At 42.4% G+C, this 20,641-nt stretch overlaps 1 protein-coding gene across 4 annotated transcripts in view; it reads right to left on the bottom strand.

Moving 5' to 3' along the window:
* zeb2b (zinc finger E-box binding homeobox 2b) overlaps positions 1-20,641 on the bottom strand; it is a 107,596-nt gene that overhangs the window by 23,307 nt on the left and 63,648 nt on the right. For 2 of the 4 annotated variants that reach the window (XM_086148528.1, XM_086148530.1), the window contains exon 3: positions 5,647-5,898. In XM_086148528.1, the coding sequence (XP_086004654.1) occupies positions 5,647-5,898 (252 nt within the window). Of the gene's footprint in view, positions 1-5,646; positions 5,904-20,641 lie in introns of all 4 variants that reach the window. The other 2 variants (XM_086148527.1, XM_086148529.1) reach the window with 1 other exon arrangement.

The raw sequence follows: 20,641 nt of genomic DNA, 5'->3' as shown, positions 1-20,641 counted from the left end.
TAAATGGCTTTTAAACAACATAAATTAAGCCGGGACAAAACAAAACAGATTAAAAATATACTCCGCGCGTATCAGATGTCAGCGAATATGAAAGCCCACCCTCCGCCGACCCCCTCGCCTCCTTTTGTCAGCGCTCCCTCGCATTCGTGTGTCCTCATAGGCACCGTGTTTGCTTTGGGTAATCAAATTTGGCCGCATACTTTGGGTCTGACGCAAGGGGATGACCAGCGGGATTTACTGGGCCTCCACTCTCCCCTATTTACCTTGGAAAACTTTTGTTATCTGTGGTCTGGAGGGATGGACGCCCGCTTCCAGTAGGAGGTGGACTAATACCGCGTCCACCTCCCATGCCAACCCCGCTGGCTGCAAAGTGGCAGCGTGACCGGACGGGAAGCGAAATTCAATTTTACAACGGTTAGCGGTGGCCCCCGTTCTTTCCGTGCGCGGAAAGGGAGGATAGAAAATTCCGAAAATGACCGAAGCGATTTGTGTTTGCCGTGTGTTTTATTGATTTATCCATTTCATTGTTTCTGCCGGTAAACGTTTGTTTTACCGAATCCCGGTGTCGGTTTGCCGATGGATAATCGGAAAAAAAAAAACAACAAGATTTAAATTGAGAAAACTCAGATCAGTAAAGTTTGGCCAAAAAAAAAAAAAAAAGGGAAACTTTATCTAACAAATCAACTTCCTGACAAATTAGAGAAAAAAAAGAATAAAATAAATAAATTAAAGAAAAAATTAAAAATAAATAAATGATAATTAAATAAATGAAAAGTTAGTGTCACAGTTTGAACAATAAGACAAAACAAAGAAAAAGGATTAAACCCAAAACTTATTATAACAATACAGATGATCATGATGATGATGATGCCCCCCCCCCCGAAAAAAATAGAATAAAACGAAAATAATCCCCTAGAGAATGTGAAAATCTGAATAGAATTAATTTATAAAAATAACATTCCAGTTAATAAAATGACTGGGGATAATGAGAGTCACCAAATCCCCCACTTTTATTCTGAAATCTGAAAAAAAAAAAAAAAAACAAAAGGTCAACTTTGTTTGCGTTGACATCTTTACAGAAGCCCTGAAACGTGCAAATTTTGGAGAGGGAAAAAAAAAAAAAAAAGACAGAAACGCCTCCTCGAGTCAAGTGCGCCACAAATATGCGTCTATTCTGGCTCACGGAAAGCAGTTTGAATCAAAGTGTCCACTAAACGCTGGAAAAGTATGTTATATCAGCAGTAAATCACAGGAGACCTGAGGCGGTAAGGTACACACCTCCTGGAGGAGCCGTGTTGAGGTTTGAAAGCGGCTCCGGACCCGGGAGTCCAGAATACCTTGGCCCGACAGTAATTCCACCTATTTTCATAGCGGCGCTGATGCTGTTTATTGTGAAAACATTCCTATTTTTACGGCCGGTCGCCGCAGTCACAGTCGCTTTAAAGTTCTGCCTGGCTGCATTTCGCCTCATTCATCCTCAAGCTGTCATTTTTTTTTTTTTCTTCTCCCCTCTTTATTGCTAACAATCGTTAAAGATTTGGTGAAAACAGGTTTTTGAAAGCTAATCCAGACTGATATTTTTAGATTTAAGTTGTCAATTGCAGATATTTGTGTGTGTGTGTGTGTGTGTGTGTCACTGTTCCATCCCCCCTCTTTCAAACCCCGAGCCGCCAAGAAACACAGTGAGTTTTATTCTTGGCAAGATGGGAAAAGCTTCTGAAACACTGCACTTATTCAAAAATACGGGGGAACTCCTGGAAGCGGGAGGTGTTTAAATGTTGAATTAAGGACACAAAAGCTTGACGGATGTGCAATGGAAACACCGAACGCCGTTTTTATCAAAGTGGGACCGGCCAAATTTGACCGAATTAAAGGAACGACAAACACGAGAGGGAGGGGATACAAAAAAAAAAAAAAAATGGAGGATTTGTCAGCTCAGATGTTTTGGACAAGAGGGCAGGTGATTTATTTGAAAATGTCTGCGAGTGATAATGATGTCATGCTTTCCAGCACATCGTGTCCAGCCTCGCTGTGGGATGAGGGAATGTCAAGGACGATGCCAGACACAAAACTGTGATTGTGCCCTGGAATCAGAAGGCGATAAACTGTTTGTTCTCCTCTCTGACATGCAAACCACACAGGCTGCATTGTCTTGTAATCGTCTGCCTCCGACGTGTCCGTGCCACATATCAGACATGCTCCGGAGAGGCTTCGGACGAAAAAAAAAAAAAACTCGCAGGGATCTTACGGAAAAAAATCTGGATGGAGTTGGACAAATTTGCGAGGCATTCCCACAGAAAAAAATATGCTGAGATATCAGGAAGAATACAATTGTTCCAAAGATTACCCCCGCCCCCCCCCTCTTGTCCCGCCCAAATAAAAAAAAAAGGGAAAAAAAAGATTCAAAAATCAGGTCATAATTATTGAAAAAAGTAAAAATGAAAAATAAAATGACAAAATGTCTACCAAAAAAAAAACAAAAAAAAAAAACAAACAGACTTTTCCTTAAAAAAAAAAAAAAAAAAACATCAACAACATATTTGTCAGGAATTAGGAAAAATTAGCCCATAATAAGTAACAAAGAAAAGGGAGGGGGAGAAAAAAAAGGGAAAAAAAAAAGATTCAAAAATCAGGTCATAATTATTGAAAAAAGTAAAAATGAAAAATAAAATGACAAAATGTCTACCTAAAAAAAAAAAGAAAAAAAAAAACAGACTTTTCCTTAAAAAAAAACAAAAAAAAAAAAAAAAGCATAAACAACTGTTATTGGAAACATATTTATCATGGAATTAGGAAAAATTAGCCCATAATAAGTAACAAAGAAAAGGGAGGGGGGAGAAAAAAAAAAAAAAAAAGCGAAACGACAAAGAAATCAGCGGGAGTAGATTTAGGGAGGGAGGATGCCAGAAGGGGGTTCGGCCGCTGGAATGGTGAGGCGGCGGGACGTTTGTTCTCCGCTCTTCCGTGCAAGAAGAGCCTCGGCTGGCGTACGAAGCCCGTGACGCCACCCCAAGTCTCTCCCGCCGCTGCCTTTCTGCAGACTAACGCTTCCAGGACCTGCGCGCAAAACTCCTGATAGCGTCCCGAATCCTCTCGGATTAGGAAGGAGGAGGCAGGGGCGTCTCCATGTGTGTGTGTGTGTGTGTGTGTGTGTGTGTGAGGGGGTGGGTGGGTGCTGACTTATCTCAGGCCTAAGTTATGTGCTGAGGTATCACTGTAGACACTTAGGCACCGAGAAACAGAGGAGAAAAAAAAAAAAAATACAGGCCGGGAAACACAGCGCCCGCAAGATTGGGAAAGAGCCTCCCGAACGCTTTAATGAACTTGACTTGCTCTTCGAAATATGTCAGACACTTTATCACACGAGAAGCGTATTATCTGGGAATTGCAACATAGTTGAATTACAGACATTATGGCACCGCGGGTCTTTATCAAATAAACAATTACCGTATGCAACGACAGCTTGTTTATCCTTTATCTTGATTTATTTACCCAACTGTCTTTTCTTCCCCTGCATCCCCCGGAGGAGCCGGCGTCGACACCGAACCCTGCGTTTTTATCCCTAATAAATGTTGCAATTTTTTTTCCCCCCGTGTTAAAATTTAAGACAGCCGAAATGTTCCTACCTCTTTTTTTTTTTTTTTTTTCTTTTCTTTTTCGTCCACAACCGGTTCATTAGCAGAAATGAATAGCGGGGGTCGGCTCATTTAAATGGGCTGTCTTACATGACTTCTCGCCGCACTCTGTTCCCGTCACATGCTTCCAAGAATCATTGACTCTTATTATACATGTAAATGGCTATCATAAAAATAAAAATTTCATTTAAGATTGTTAATGACTTTTTTTTTTCTGCAGCAGCAGCAGCAGCAGCAGCAGCCCTAGCTTCCTTTAATGACTGCACCCCTGCCCCCTAATTAAAAGTATTTATCTTTCAAACATCCGTGACCGACAGAAGATGATAAGTCCGTCAAGTTTTGGAGGATTTTACCTGACGGTGACGGAGGAGCTCCCCTCGGGTGAGCGGGCGGAGGATTTTTCTAAAACGTTTTTTTCTCTTTGTGTCTTAAACGCTGTGCTAATCCATTTTGGGAAAATCTATTTCCCTATTTGAGAACGTTGTGAGAAGGTTTTTTTTTTTCTATCATCTACATCATTTGATTTATTTTCCTCTTTTTTGAGGACATTCATGACATGATTGTATTCAGTTCACATATTTTTGAACATTAATTAAGTTAATATAGCTACGTAATTACAATGTATTTGCATTTTTTAATAAATTTACTACATTTCATTTATCACACTAAAATTCACATTTTCAGTGATTGAGTCCACTGTATATTTTTCATTTAATATTTATTGCATTTAATATATTAATTTTGTACATTTAATATTTATTTGTTTTTTAATACTGTATCAAGAAAAATAAAATGAAAATAAAATTTGCACAAGCAAACTCATTGTCACCTCCTTCTGCCTCTCATTTCTTTTTTTTTTTTTTCTTTAGAGACTATACATTTCTGTAAATACTTCCTGGTTGTCGGGGCTCAGAGTAAGTCTCGGTATAAGTCCGAACCAAATGGTCTTCGACGGTTCACCGGGAAACCGTCGACGGCGCCCGCCTCCTGAAGGATCATCGTCGGGGTTTCGCTTTCAGACCGGGCTCCGGCGCTGTTTGCCCAGCGCTCGCCGCTGTTTGCTTAAGTCACCCCGGGCACCAGATGGAAGGAGGTTTACGCCGTAAGTCGGAACCGCAGAGCGGCAGCAGGAGCACACAGTCACGGCAAAGTCACCCCGAGTGGGCTTAGAGCTACCTGAACAGACATCTGGGGAACCCGAGCTGCAGGAAGCCTCACTTTCCGAGATTCAAGAAGAAAAATATGACGGTTTTAATCACGGAAATATAAAAGAGTCGGATCAACACGCTGCAAACCGTCTCACATACAGTTATTTATTTATTTTTAATTTATTTATTCATTTGTATTTTTTTTTTTTTTTTGTATTTATTTATATATTTATTTGTTTGTATCTATCTACTTATTTATTTGTTTTGCATTTATTTCTTTATTTTGTGTTTTATTTATTTATTTATTTATGAATCTATTTGTATCTACTTATTTCTTTATTTTTCATTCGTATTTATTTCTTTATTTTTTGAATTTATTGATCCATCTATTTATATCTATCTATTTATTTATTTGTTTTGCATTTATTTCTTTATTTTATTGTTTTATTTATTTATTTATTTATTAATCTATTTGTATCTACTTATTTCTTTATTTTTCATTCGTATTTATTTCTTTATTTTTTGGGGAATTTATTGATTCATCTATTTGTATCTATTTATTCATTTATTTTTGTATTTATTTTTAAATTTGTATTTATTTCTTTTTTTTTTGTTTGTTTTTCTTTAACTATTCATTTCTTATGAATAATAAGGAAGTCTTATTTATTAATATGGGCAGTGCTGGTCGAGGCAGACGGCCGCCACTCTGAGTTTGTTTCTTAATGTCGATTTTATGAAGACGCCAAGAGGTGAGACGCACTTCCACGACGGACGAAGGTTTTCGTTTTACACCGTCGTCGTCGTCGTGCGTCCGTTTTCCGCTTATCCAAAGAGGTCAAAGGTGAAAAACCCACGACACTCACCAGTACCGTCCACCGAGGCGCTCAGCATGTCGTTGTCGGGCCAGATGTGCTCCACGCCGCTGTCCCGCATCTCGTCGTCCTCTTCGTCCTTGGTCAGCAGGCCGTGGCTCTCGGCGCGCGGCGACGCCTCCAGGTTGTTGAGGCTGGCCGGGCTGCCGGTGCCGTTGATCAGGGGGTCTTCCTCGGACACCTGCAGCTTGTCCTCCTCCTCCGTCTCCGAGCCGGTCTCCACCACATTCTCGTAGTTCAGAGCTGCGGGACGAGAAGGAACCGCCGGGTGAGCGACGCCACGGAAGATCCGCGACGGAGGGCCGAAAACATACGAAAAAAAAAAAAAAAAAAACGCGTGACACCGACGCGGTTGATGAAAGAAGGCAACGCGACTTGTTTTGGAAAAATCTCGCCGCCGCATCCCCGCTCGAACCTAAGGCGTGGGTCCTTTTTTGCCGTTTTCTTCTTTTTTCTTTCTTTTGTTTTTTGGTGCGTTACACCCCAATTACCGCATCCGCGCCTGGAATCTGTGACTGAACCGCAGCGGTGGGCAGACAGCTGTCCAGGAAGATGCCTGCCAAAATAGCCACTAATTTCCAGTCGCTCCGACATGCCTCGGATGCCAACGAGCTGCACCTTTCAAGACGGCTCTGCTCCGCGGAATAACCGCCGCGTTTTAGATGCTCGGCATAGCGGCCGCGATATTACGACGGCGGCTGCCGCGCATACAAAGGGCTTCACCTACAGCGGATTATTCATGGCGCGTAACCCGTCGCATGTCTTTACGTTTGCATCGGCGCTGAACCGTGAACATAAATATAAATGGTTCCTAACGTATGGAGACGAGACGGGCGGCCTGCGGGCCTGGTGGGAACGCGAGGAGACGCACGCCAATGTCGGGAGGAAGGGGGGGGGGCGTCGGCGGGAGACGCCTCGGTTCCTCGCCACTCGGGTCCCAGACATATGCCGACGCCGCTAAAAATAACCGTCCTGTAAATAAGGGCTGTGAACTCAATCAAAGGTGGCCCTCGTGCAAATGAGTCACCGCTCATCCGCAGGTTGTCGGTGCAAAGTCGGGGCGAGGAGGCGGCGCTGGCGGGCATGGCGGGCGGAAGGGGGGGGGGAGCGCAGATGGTGCGGCGCGGGGACACACCTCGGAGGCAGCTGCCGCTACACCCTTAAATGCTTTTAAACACGTGTCGGATTCCTGTTTGTGAGCGATAAATGTGCGTTTGATTTCATCGGATATTAAAATGGCTGGGAAGATAACGAGTCACTAACATTGGTTAACAATTTCTCAGGTTATTTTAGAATTATTTTTTGAAATATGATAGTTTTTTTTTTTTTCCTAGAGATAAAATGGGAGTTTTAGAAAAGTAACATGTCTGGTTTTAAATAAAGTATTTCATAAGGTAAGTTAATTTATTGGGGGTTGATGTTGTTTTAATTGGTATGTCAGTTTGTTAACCATATATACATTCTTTCAATCAGCTATCTTTCCATTATTTTATATAAATATCGTTACTATTAGTACTTTTAAGTAACATATATAATTGTAATTAAAAAAAGTATATTTTATTAATGAGTTTATATTTATATTTTTTTTATTTTTGGGGTTGCTGTTGTTTGTTCACCCTAGATACACTCTTAAAACCAGCTATTTTATATGATTATTATTGTTAAGCAACACCTATGTTTGTAATTGAAATACTTATATTAATTAACTAAAATTATTTTTTTTTTTGGGGGGGGGGCAGCTGTTGTAACATTTGGTATATGAGTTTTGTTAACCATATATATATTCTTTAAAGCTGATGTTTCCATTATTATTATTATCATTATTATTTTCACCATATTCATTATTATTACTATTATTATTATTATTATTGTTATTATCATTATTATTATTATTATTATTTTCGCAATCATCTCGACAGAATGAGTGTGAATCCAGCTAATAAAAGCCAATGAGGTGCTTAAATATTCAGGATAAATACTTGAAATATGTGAAATGTGTCAGTCGGGCGAACCAACTTCTTGCATGACATTTCTGCAGACGCTCTACATATCAAAAGATCCCCACATCGCCTCCTAACACGTCCGAGCGGCCGGCCTGCACTTGCCCGCAGCGAACAACTGCACAACAGGTGCAAATTAAAATGAAAACAGGGCTTTCAAACACGGAGTGGGGGAGGCGGCGGCGGCGGCGGCGAGGAGGAGGAGGAGGAGGAGGAGGAGGGGGCGGCGGCGGCTGGCCGGGGAGGGGGCGGGCGGACGGAGGGTGGGAGCGCGGTGACCTGTCTCGAATACCAATCGACGGAGGAAACAAAACCTTTTCAAGAGGTGTGATCACAAGGGTTTAGGCAAGTTCAGACTGAGTAATGGTCCTCGGAGAGAGACGTTGGGACGCCTGGGTGGTCCAAATCTACCTTGGCACTATTCACACTCTGCCTTTGTTCCAGAAAAAGAGGACAAAGTCTGGAGGTAGGGACCCTCGCAACGTCAAATTTAGCCGATTTCCAAACGGGGAGGCGGGGGCGGGGGCGGGGGATTCACCTTCATTTTCTCAGCCGCGTCCAGGACCTTCTTGAAGAAGGTGGGGCCGCGGGGCCGCCGGGACAAAAGGCCGGGAGGCTCGCTGTGAACCTGATCTCCGGGTTCAGGCCGAGGGGCCGGCTGAATGAAATTATCTCGGGCCGGACAGGTTTTAAAGGGGGCTATTCTACCCGAGTGAAAGGAGCGAGGGGAGCATCCACGCCGGCGACACTGACTTCAAAACTCCCGCATGATAAATGAGGGGCGAACGCTCTGAAGAAAGAGATCCCAGAAGATCCGGGAGGTTTTCTGGAGGCTTTTTTTTTTTTTTTTTTTTTTGCAAACGTGCATCTTTTGACTCCTCCTGGACAAAAATGTCCCGCGCCTCCCCTCGTTTCCAGACACCGGGTTTTCCTTTTTCGTGCATTTTCGGACGATTTCTCGCCCGCGTTCTTCACGATTCCGTTCAATCCGTCGCACATTTTTTTCCGAAGGCCCCCCGATTTATCCCTACTTATGAATCCGCTCTCGAAAGTCCATCAACTATCTTTTTTAGATTTTTTTATTAAATTTTGCAAGATATGATGGAAAAAAAAAAAAAAAATCAATGACTCAATTTTAAAAAAAGAATGGCACTTCGATAAATTATTAAATTGATGAATTATTATTGATAAAATAAAATAAAATAAAAATAAAACATAAATAAATTAAAAAAGGAGGTTGACTTCATTTTGTGAAGAGGGACGTTTAAATGAGAACAATTTTCCAGGTGACTTGTGAGTTGCATTCAGCCTTAAACTCCAAACAACAAGTTCTTATCGCGTTTCTCTCTGTTTTTTTCACGCTAAAGTCTAAAACTGCTGGTTCGTTTTTGTCACATTTTTTTTTAAGGCCCCCCGATTTATCGCTACTTATAAGTCCGCTCTCGAAAGTCCATTTACCATCTTTTTCAGATTTTAGTCGATCTTGAAACCGTTTCGGTCGTGAAGAACGTTCATCCCGGTTGACGTTTCCACTCTTTCGCTCTTCTAGTTTGACCTTGTTCGGATACCGTTTGGTAACTCGCGGTCGGGTCTCGAAGCTTCTTTTAAGTCCGCTCTCGAAAGTCCATTTACGGCGCCATCTTTTTCAGATTTCAGTCGATCTTGAAACCGTTTCGGTCGTGAAGAACGTTCATCCCGGTTGACGTCGCCACTCTTTCGCTCTTCTACTCCGACGTTGTTCTGATACCGTTTGGTAACTCGGGTCCCAAAGCGAACGCGTCTTTTTTTAAAGAAGCTTCTTCACGCGAAAACCCGGCAAGCGAAACTTCTCAAACAAATCCTCGGCGATCGGCGGCGCCCGTTGAACTTTTTGTCACCAGCCGTCTTCCGACTCCCGCTGTTTTCTCCTCGTCAAAACTTCTCAACTGTCTTCCCACAAACTACAGCGAGGTACAATCGGCTGCCTCCTCCGCATTCGGCGCCGACCTCCGGGAAACTGACATCAAGTCAACACGCGTAGTATTAACGTCAAACCCGCCGCCATTGTTGAGGTGCCACAGCTGACAGGAGCCTCTCCCTCCCCGAGCACGGCGGATTTATCGGCATTGTGTCACCCAACAAAAATAATTCTAACCTACGAACATATCGCGCAGGCAGTTATTTCCAAAAAAAAAAAAAATAAAAAAAAAAAATAATAAAATAAAAAAACTCACTCTTAATCAGCCTTTTGTGCGAGGAGGAGGGCAGAGGAAGACAAAGCGGCGTCTCTTCTTCGTCATCACCCAACACAAAAGCAATTACCGACCGCCGCTACCTGTTACTCCTCTTTTATGGCGTTTAAAGGTAAATGAAGGCTCTCGGATGATTAAAATGACACATTTAAGAGTCTGAGGGTATCTGACATAAAGGCCCGGCATTACTCTGTCACTCCGCCTCGGCAGAGGCGGCGGTGAAATATTGTATATTGATTAGGGCGGAGACGGATCACGCAGTGACAAGCAGAGAGTCTTATTAAAACCTCATCATTTCTTTGATGAAGATGAATACAGAAGGGGGGAGAAGGACAATGGCGTGACAGTTGTCTTCTGTAGATACAGACTTGGATTAATTCAGTCTTAAAAAATGATTGTGTTTACCAAAAGCGCTGACAGTTAAGTAACGGCTGCCGTGATCAACGGCGGCGTTATAATCGACCCGCGGACGTAACTCACTTCACGTGCACTTTGGCACCGACAACTCGCTCCAACAACAAAAACTCAGCGCTTTATATGTTTCTATAAATGCAGAATATGAAGTGATGCGGATCAATATGTCAACTAAAAAAAAAAAAAAAAAAAGTGGAAAAGTTAAAGTTGAAGAAAAAAAAAAATGGGGGTAAAAAAAAAAAAAAAAAAAAAAACTCCTGAAAAACTGGATTAAATTTTGCAAGATATGATCGGAAAAAAATAAATAGATAAATAAATCAATTTAAAAAAAAATAAGGGTACTTTGATGAATTATTAAATTGATCAATTATTATCGATCAAATAAAGAAAAAATAAAATATAAATAAATAAAAAGAGGAGGTTGACTTCATTTCATAAAGAGGGACGTATAAATGAGAACAATTTCTGGGTGACTTGTGAGTTGCATTCAGCCTTAAACTCCAAACAACAAGTTCTCATCGCGTTTCTCTCTGTTTTTTTCACGCTAAAGTCTAAAACTGCTGCTTTGTTTTTTTTTTTTTTTTTCCCCGTATTCCGCCGTGCACTCCGAGCTCAAAGAGCAGCGAGGCTGCAGGTTCACAGAATGCGCACCTGCACTTTGCACCGCTAACAGGTATAAATGTATGTATTTAAGGATCCCAAAGTGGCGTCCGGCGCCCAGAGGAGGCTGCGCTGGACGCCCTTCCTGCCCCGGCCTCCAGCTCTCTCTTTCGCCCGCTATCTTTCCGGCAGTCCGACGGTGGAGGTGATCGCTGCGGGAGGAATGACTAACACCCACGTTAGCGCCGTGCACGCTAACCCCGGCTGACTCGCCGGGCTGTGTGTCGAGGCTTAGCTCCAGGTGACACGCTCGGCCTCCTACGCCGATAATGAGCCAGGACAGGCTCCCTATTGGCCGGTAACCGCTCGCGCTTGCTCCCTGTCTCATGAATGCGAGCCAGGCGCATCACCTGGATGGCTGAGAGGGAGCGTGTGTGTGTGTGTGTGTGTGTGTGTGTGTGTGTGTGTGTGTGGGAGGGCATTAAGGTGGAAGCGAGGTCGGTGCCTCGTGGCTACAGCCAGCAGTGGTGGATTCTCGTCGTGACCTTTTGTCTGCCGCTGTTCCTGTCTGCAACAGTTTCAACAGTTTCCCCGGGTGAGTCTGATACGGCCAGATAATATTCACGGCAATTACTCTTTTTACATGCTTTTAGGGAGTCTTCGGTTTTTTTCCTTTTTAAAGTGTGAGGGATATAAAAAAAAAAAAAAAAAAAAAAAAAAAAAGGAACAAATATTCAATTATACCTGGAAAATTAAAAAAAAAAAAAATACAAATTGCGAAAAACATGATGATAAATAAATACTTTGCAAGTGTAACAGTAAATATGTGATGTGAAAATCGAGATTCCATGTTTTCATGTTTTAGATCCTTGGGAAAATACTCAACATATGGAAACGATCATCCTGTCTTATAATAATGAATTCATGTAAATCCACCGCTGAAACTATAAAATTCATCAGAAAAATGGGGGAACCATTACTATAACGGCACCAATGTTTCCCATAAAGCTGGAGGTGATATTTCACCAGAATTAAAACATTTTATCAATTTTTTATTTATTTATTTATTTTTTTTTTTAACGCCAATCTGAGTTTCCCGGTCTGGCTCGCTAATAATTAAACATGTGCTTCTCGGGGGCTAAATTACCGACGGAAAAATATTTGTGGAAAACCTGAACCGACGTCGGGAGCTTCTCGGCGGAGCCAACGAAAACAGGAGGGACGCTTGACGCGCTTGTTTTTAGAGGGGAATATAGTCGCGGTTCGGGAATAACTCGATCTAACCCGCGCTCCGAACCGTGCTCCACGATAAACATGAAAACTCCTCAGGTGAACCATCTGCCCTGCAACGGGGACACGGGGACGGCGCGCAGGCGGCCTGGAACCCGCCGGACAAAAGAATGGCCGACATGTTTGTATATTCCGCGCTATCTTGTCTGGGGATAATGGTGCGATCGAGCACAAGGGCCACATCGGGGCCAAGTCGGTGAAAGGACGGTGGCAGGAGGCAAACAAAAGCTCTGAAAAGAGACAGGGAGAGTCGGAGGGGGAGTGAAGGGTGGAGCGGGGCGGAGGGAAGGGGGTGCGGTGAAGTGGAAACACAACCTGGGAGTGTGTGTGTGTGTGTGTGTGTGTGTGTTTGTGTGTGTGTCTGTCTGAGGGGGAAGGGGGGGGAGATCCTGAGCGCACCGACTGAGATGTCGTGGCCCGTGTTGGACTTTTTTGACGCGACGCTTCATTTTTTTTTTTTTTTGCATTTTTTTTTACCAAATGAAAAGTTGTGAAGAAAAGTCTAACTTGGGAAAAAAAAAAAAAAAAAAAAAAAAAATCTATGAAAGGTTGGTTGAAAAAGTCCAACTTTGGCCAAAAAATATATATATTATATATAAATGTAATATTTTTTTCAATGAAATAAATATATACATATATATACAAAAAATACATAAAATACCAGAAATATATATATATATATAGTTTTTTTTATTTTTTATTTTTTGTTTCACTGAAACGTTGCATTGAAAAGTCCAACATGGGTCAAAACAAAATTTTCATTTTTTTTTCCGGAGTTGTGGATCAAGCGATCTGATTGGTCGCCGTGTCCCAAACCGGCTATTTAACGAGGAAAATTAACTTGAGATGGGATGAACATAACTTTAGTAGCTGTGACAGTCAAAGATATTTTCATAAAACACTGCTGGAAGATATCAAGGGTGGTGATATTGGATAAGGTGGAAAAAAAAACAGAAATAATTGAAAAATAAATAGTTGCCTTAATTAAACTGGTATATTTACAGCAACGTGGCAAAGCATGAAATCAAAATAAATGAAATCGTAGTGAAAATCTAGGGTATAAATGCTGCTGTAGGCACAATTTAGGATCAGATATGAAAACCCTTCTACACGTTTTAGCGGCGCAGGTAAATCAGCTGATGACGGTTTGAGCCGAAGAAACGCTAAAGACTTTTATCGCTTAAAAAGACTTGAAATTATGCGAGTTATCCCTCCAAACTAACGTTCACATTGAACTATTCAAACTGATCTGTTTCCTGGACCTGCATGTCTGCAGATGCAAAAGTCAGATCTAAATATATGCACATATATGACGCTATTTCCGATGAGAACCAACATATTAAGTTAAACAAACTATAAGAAACGTGCTCCTTTTCCAGTTGTGACTCCTAGCAACTGTTAGCACACCGCTATCCAGCTGCAGAAACTAAATATCCTGAAGATAAAAGAGAATATCGGATCATGTGACGGAGGGGGCGGAGGAGGGGGGGGGGGGGGTCCAGCGCGCACACACACACACACACACACACACACCACACCAGTCCGGTCGCCGCTGGGTTTTGTCCGCGAGGAGACCCTCGCAGAGCCACTGACTCTAATTCAATTAAAGTCCCATTTATTTGCCGAGGAGGCCCGAGCAACAGGCTTTTTTTTTTTTTTTTTTTTTTTTTTTTTTATGGGGGGGGGGGTCTCTGTGGGGGGAGGCAGCGAGGGAAGCCAGAGTAAAAGGGGGGAAAAAAAAAAAAAAAAGCTCGGAGGTTTGCTCAACAGCTCAGAGGGTCCCACCTTTGCCGGGTCCTGCATGGATCTACCATCTGTGCCCCCTCCCCCCACCCACAGCTCACACATGTTCCTGCCTCCAACAAATGTTTCGGAGCGAACCCCACCAACACCACCACCACCTCCACCTTCACCTACCCCCTCCTCCTCGTCACACAAGGAGAATTAAAAAAAAAAAAAAAAAAAAAAAAAAAAAAGGAGAAAAAAAAAAAGACACACAAAAGCTTCCCCTGGCTGCCCTCAGGACTCCAAGGCCAGGAGAGTGGGAGGAAGGGAGGGAGCGAGGGAGGAGGAGGAGGAGAAGAGCAAAAGAGGGGGGGGTTTGCAAGAGAGGGCAGGATGGGGAGGTTGAATTTTTTTTTTTTTTTTAATATATATATATATTTTTTTTTTTTTCACTTCAGGTGAGTCTCCTCGCTTCACCTCGACACAGGGGGGAAAGAAACAGGAAGGGAGGGGTGAAGTCGGGTTGCGGTGGGGGGGGGGGGCGGAAAAAAAACGGTTAAAATTAGAAAATTTAATTTATTTGATAATTTCCCAGAATAATTAGAGTTAATATGGGTTAATTAATATGCAAATCTCTCAGCAGATGTTCGGCAGCGAGGCTGAGGAAAAACAGCCCCCTTCTACCTTCTCCTGCCTGGTTTTGGCTGTCAGTTATTGGGCCGTAATTACTGTAACTAACCAAATACACACAGAGAAGACAAAAAAGAGAAAGAAAAAAAAAAAAGAAGGAGAGAAAAAGAAAATGTTTGCTGGGTGAACTGCTTCCAGTTTGGGAGTCATTGCAGGCAAAGTGGTGCTTCTCGCGCACATAAAAGGGAGACCATTGCTAATTTCCCCTCCTCTATAAAGGCTCTTTTTATTCCGGGAGCTGAATGACTGCAGCGAGTGCTTTAAACTGTTTGGAATTTGCAGGCGCTTTTGTGTCAGTGTGTAAATGTGAAGCGGCGGCGGCGAGGAGGAGCGGCGGCGGTGGCGGCGGCGGCGGCGAGGAGCTACGACTCGGAGCATCTGCATGTCAATATCAGGCGGGAAACAAAGCTAATAAAGCAGCTGTGTGGAATCTGTCCGGCCAATAAGAAGGAGACGGACGGGGTGTTTACTAGGGGATGAATATCAACCCTCCAAAATGCAAAATGCAAAAAAAAAAAAAAAATATATGTATAAAGAGTGAATGAATTCTTTTAAAAATAAAAATAATATAAAAAAAACAGAACCGGCTCCATCAGATTTAGGACCACGAAAGTCTATGTGGTACTTCCTGAAAAAAAAAAAAAAAATCAAAAACTCCACTACAACAACGCCTACAGCTATTACAACTACTGCTACTACTACTAGTAATAATAGCGCCATTAATCGTACCATTATGTAATAATTATTGTATTATTTAATAATTACATCGTTATATAATGATAGTGCCATTACATGCAAAAGCAACCAAAAAGACTTGATAAATAAATAGATATGCAAATGTGCGAATGTTGTTTAGCAGCTTTTAAATTACACCAACGGAATAAAGAGAGAAAGTTGAATGTTAAATATACACGTATCATTTTAATATGTTTAGGGTTTAAGAAAAACATTGTAAAAATAAAAAAATTAGTTTAATTGATGCTGTCATGATAAATAAATAAAAGAAAAATGTCAGTGCAGTGAGTGAATTCGACTGACTTATCGATGACAGTGAAGTGGGGTGACGGGGTGAATCTATCAGTTGTTTTGTGTGTGTGTGTGTGTGTGTGTGTGTGTGTGTGTGTGTGTGTGCTGAGAGGGGTAATAAAAAGATTCAATTCATGAATTTTTCCCAGGGGGGGAGAAAGATCTCACAGCCTCCGATCTCAGGGTGCTTCTCCTGTGGTCAGCCTTCTCCAATAATAACGTCTTTCCAATAGCTGTGTGTGTGTGTATGTGTGTGTGTGTGTGTGTGTGTGTATGTGTGTGTGTGTGTGTATGTGTGTGTGTGTGTGTGTGTGTCTATATGTGTGCGTGTGTGTGTGTGTGTGCCAAAAGACTGTTATCTAAATCGTTCCTCTTTCTCCACACTCTGCCTTCATTTTCCACTCCTCCTCCTCCTGCCCGCTCTCTGAGGGACACTGTGGCTCAATGCCATGAGTCAACGCCCCGACACACACACACACACACACACACACACACACACACACACACACACACACACACTGACACATACAAACCCATGTTTAAACGCACATGTAGTCTGCAACATGCGTTCACAAAAATAGACACTCATTCTTGCACACACACCCACACACACTCACACACACACACACACACACACACACACACACATATGTAGAACAGCAACAAAATGGCAGTTATAATTAGAAAAGATGCATGCGAAAACACACTCAGGTGGTGGAATCTGCCGACAGGGTGGACGTCAGATTCCTGTTATCTGTGTGTGTGAGTGTGTGTGTGTGTGTGTGTGTGTGTGTGTGTGTGTGTGTGTGTGTGTGTGGAAAGCCCCGCGAGAGCTGGTGTGGCCTTGCAGTACTTTGTGCCACCGTGATAACACATCTGCTTTGGGTTCATCTGTTTATGAATCACTCTTATCTGCTCTCAAAGTGCTACACCGCGCCTGCGTGTGTGTGAGTGTGCAAGTGTGTGTGTGTGTGTGTGTGTGTGCGGGCTTGATGTAAGTGTGAGTGCGTAGGAGTGTACATCTGCGATCGCCCGCGCGTGTGTGTGTGTGTGTGTGTGTGGGTTTGTGTCATTGTGAGTATTTACAAGAGAGTGGGAGAGGGAGAGGAGGACAAAGGCGTAGAAGACCGAGTTTGATGGAGGATGAAGAGGAAGAATCACGACCAACACCTGAATTTATTACGTTAATCCACGCGCAGCTTTGGTCGGGAGCACCGGCTCGCTCCAGGTCCGACGATTAGATTAATCGCTTTATAAAGAAAAGAAAAATAAAAGTGTTAGAACAAGACTGGGTACAACCGATGACCCGCAAACGCAAATATTCGGTAGGTATGATGAATAATGTTTTAATGTGAAAGTCAGATGAAATGCAATTTTTTTTTCTTGTTTTTTTGGCAGTAAATATTAGGTACTAGTTTATATTATTAGGTAATATTAGGTAATATTAGGTACTTTTTATAGTCTATAAAATCTTTAAGATATTTTTTTTTTTTTGCAGGAAAAAAATCATAGTAATAGGTTCAGACAAAAAACAAAAAAATAAAAAAAAAACAACAAGCAAATAATAAAAAAATAATAATAAATAAGAAAATGACAAAAAATTATGAATAAAGTAAAATTCTATAGCTCAGGATGGATAAAATATTGATTTATTTATTTATATTTACTTTTTCGGTGTGTCTGGGTCAGCTTCGAAAGATGCCAGCACTTAAATATTTTTTCATAAACATTTTTTGGTATTTTTTTTATTATTTTTTTTTATGACATTACTCACCAGATTGAGCCCTTGGAAAAATAAAAATTCTATATTTTTAAAGATTGAATCCTATGTGAGCTCTCTCTACTTGTAGCTCATGCCGGACTTTATATTATTGTGAAAAGTTTGTCTCAGTTATTCCAAAGCCTGCGGTCGGAGGAGTTCCCCTGCGGCGCCGGGTCGCTTCCCATCACCGACACAAGCCACGGGAAAAAAAACTACAACTATGGCCGCCGCGGCCGGGGCAGGCGGCGCCTCACCTTTCCTCTCAACTCGGCGTAAAAGTATCTTCCCTGCAGCACGGAGAGGCGAAACCGAGCGATTCTTCATCCCTGACGGCCCCCGCGTGCCTCGTTTTAATAAAAAAGAATCTATAAAAATAAATTACTCGCACTAAGTATATGCAAATTCAAATGTAAGCAATCATTGCAAAATTAATTTTGCCAGAACTGATTAAAAGCTTTAATAAATCTATATACAGTATTGCACCAATCTGATATTGTAAATTTATTACGCTCCCTGTAAGATTAATTAGAAAGCGACGGTAACATATTGCACTGCCAGGACAGATTACTGTACATTTTTTTTTTTTTTTTTTTTTTTTTTTTTTGTTAATAACAGTTAAGCAGAACCTGAGCTGTAATTACTGGCTAACAGAGGCTTTTGATGCTGATTTCCCTCACCGGGAGGAGGCAGGGTACGATCCAACCGGCTAGAAAAGACACAAATGAAAGCTTTTATTCACACGCATCTATTTTGGAAAAAGGGGCGAACGGGGACTAATCGCTGCTTGAAGTTTTTTTTTTTTTTTTATGGCGGGAATCCAAGCTGGGAGATTTTATTTTTTTTTGCGTGAGTCGAAGCAAAAAGGGAGGCTCGGGGAAAACTATCATCGAATCTGAGACGTCGACGACTCCTTCACCTTCTTTTACCTCGAACCGATGTCAAAAAAAATAGAAAAAAAAAAGCGGTTTGATCTTGCCTGAGGGTTGTTTTACATTCTTGTCGCCACGGCGAGGCCACGGCCGCCATTTATCTGAGCAAAACAGCACCTGAGAGCTAAAACAACCCAAAGCAACACGTAAGCCAGTGCGATACGTGTATCCTTTTTTTTTTTTAATCACGTTTAAACTCCTTGAACTGTGACAGACAAGAAAAAATAAGAAGGAGTGAGACCTCTCTCTCTCCCCCCCGACATAAAACTCACCGGTCACCAGCTGTTTAAAGGTCAATCGATGTGTGTGTGTGTGTGTGTGTGTGTGTGTGTGTGTGTGTGTGGGAGTCATGGGGGGCCTCAGATGGACTAAAGAGATCAGACAGGATGAACCAGGAAAGGGGGAAGCAAAAGGGGGGCGAGGGGATCCAGGTGAGGGGTGTCGGGGGAGGCCCACCCCCACCCCATCTCTGGTCCGAGCCAGTCTGGGGGCCCGGGGCCTCATTCACATGATAATGAGAGAGTAAAATCACATCTGTTACTCCCACGTGTGCGCTCACACACACACACACACACACACACACACACACACAAAGGCAAACACATGCACACACTGACAGATCTTTGTCACCTGGATAGCATCCCCACCAGGTATCAAACAAACACCAGGAAATGGGGAGCATGTGTGACTCTATATGTGTGTGTGTGTGTGCATGACACACACACACACACACACACACACACATTGATTGACCTCACAATTAACTGCCAGGCAACAAAGAGCAGAATGGTGATCATTATTCCCCACTTTTTGTGATGATGATGCATCAACAAATTCAAACCCCGGAGAAAAAGATATACCGTAATTTCAGGACGATAAGCCGTAACTTTTTTCACGTAAACAACAATGCGGCTAATTTATGGATTGGGGGGGGGGGGGGGGGAGCTAACGAGCTTCACGCAGCTAAAACATCGTCACATCGGACCGATGAAATGACCGGGAAATTCTGAGTCCGTTCAACTCCGACACCGAAAAACACGACTTTGACGGATTTAGTGCGCAGGAAGAAGCCCGAGATGGCGATCGGCTAGCGGCTTATATTGAGGTCCGGAAATTATGGTAGTTTGTGCTCATGCTACATGCTATTTGTCAAATTAATTTCAATCGTCCGGAAATTACGGTAGTTTGTGCTTATGCTACATGCTATTTGTCAAATTAATTTCAAAAGCCCGGAAATTACGATAGTTTGTGCTAATGCTACATGCTATTTGTCAAATTAATTTCAATAGTCTGGACATTACAGTAGTTTGTGCTAATGCTACATGCTATTTGTCAAATTAATTTCAATAGTCCGGAAATTAGGGTAGTTTGTGCTAATGCTACATGCTATTTGTCAAATTAATTTCAAAAGCCCGGAAATTACGATAGTTTGTGCTAATGCTACATGCTATTTGTCAAATTAATTTCAATAGTCTGGACATTACAGTAGTTTGTGCTAATGCTACATGCTATTTGTCAAATTAATTTCAAAAGCCCAGAAATTACGGTAGTTTGTGCTAATGCTACATGGTATTTGTCAGGTGTTGCTCTCGACAGGTAGAAGCAAGCGGATCGGCGAGGAAGCGCATCGACCCCGGCCGTTTCTGCGGCGGCTTAATTACCGATACGCGTTTATGCGTTCACAAACACAGTTATAAAACACGTATTACATCACCTGAGGAGTATTTGAACACACCGCAGCACTCTCCCGTATGGAAGTCAAGCAATAAACGCCGCAATAATGGATTGGAGATATTCTCAACCCCTTCTTCTTCAGGACTATATGTGTGTGTGCTGTCAGATGTGTGTGTGTGTATGTGTGTGTGTGTCAGCGCCGGCGGCGAGGTAAACCAGGTGTGAGGCAACAGCGAGACGACACAACTTAACCCCTCTCGCCATCTCGGTAAACGGCACAGGGAGGCAGCGGCCAGCAGCAGATGACGTGGGCGGAGGCCAACAGGAGCCGAACGAGGCATTTTGTTTTCTCTTTTCTTTCGCTGCCCTTTTTTTTTTTTTCATGTTGTACCTGTCTCTCTCTCTCTCTCTCTCTCTCTCTCTCTCTCTCTCTCTCTCTCTCATGTAGCTGCAGGAGGGAGAAAACTACACTTTTAATTACATGGTGGGTTGAAGGGTGGAGGCTGCGCTGATGTGGAGACCCGGGAGTCTTTCTTATACTGAAGCTGCACGCAAAGTCTTATTAGGGGCGAGTAAGGGGAAAAAAAAAAAAAAATCAGGAAAAAGTGAAAGAAATGCGTGAAAAAGTCAAAGGATGACTAAAAA

This window comes from Fistularia commersonii, chromosome 6 (genome assembly GCF_037954325.1).
Source record: "Fistularia commersonii isolate RoL2024-O1a breed Wild chromosome 6, RoL_Fcom_v1.0, whole genome shotgun sequence".
NCBI classification, from domain to species: domain Eukaryota; kingdom Metazoa; phylum Chordata; class Actinopteri; order Syngnathiformes; family Fistulariidae; genus Fistularia; species Fistularia commersonii.
This window is presented reverse-complemented; position numbering and strand designations above follow the sequence as displayed.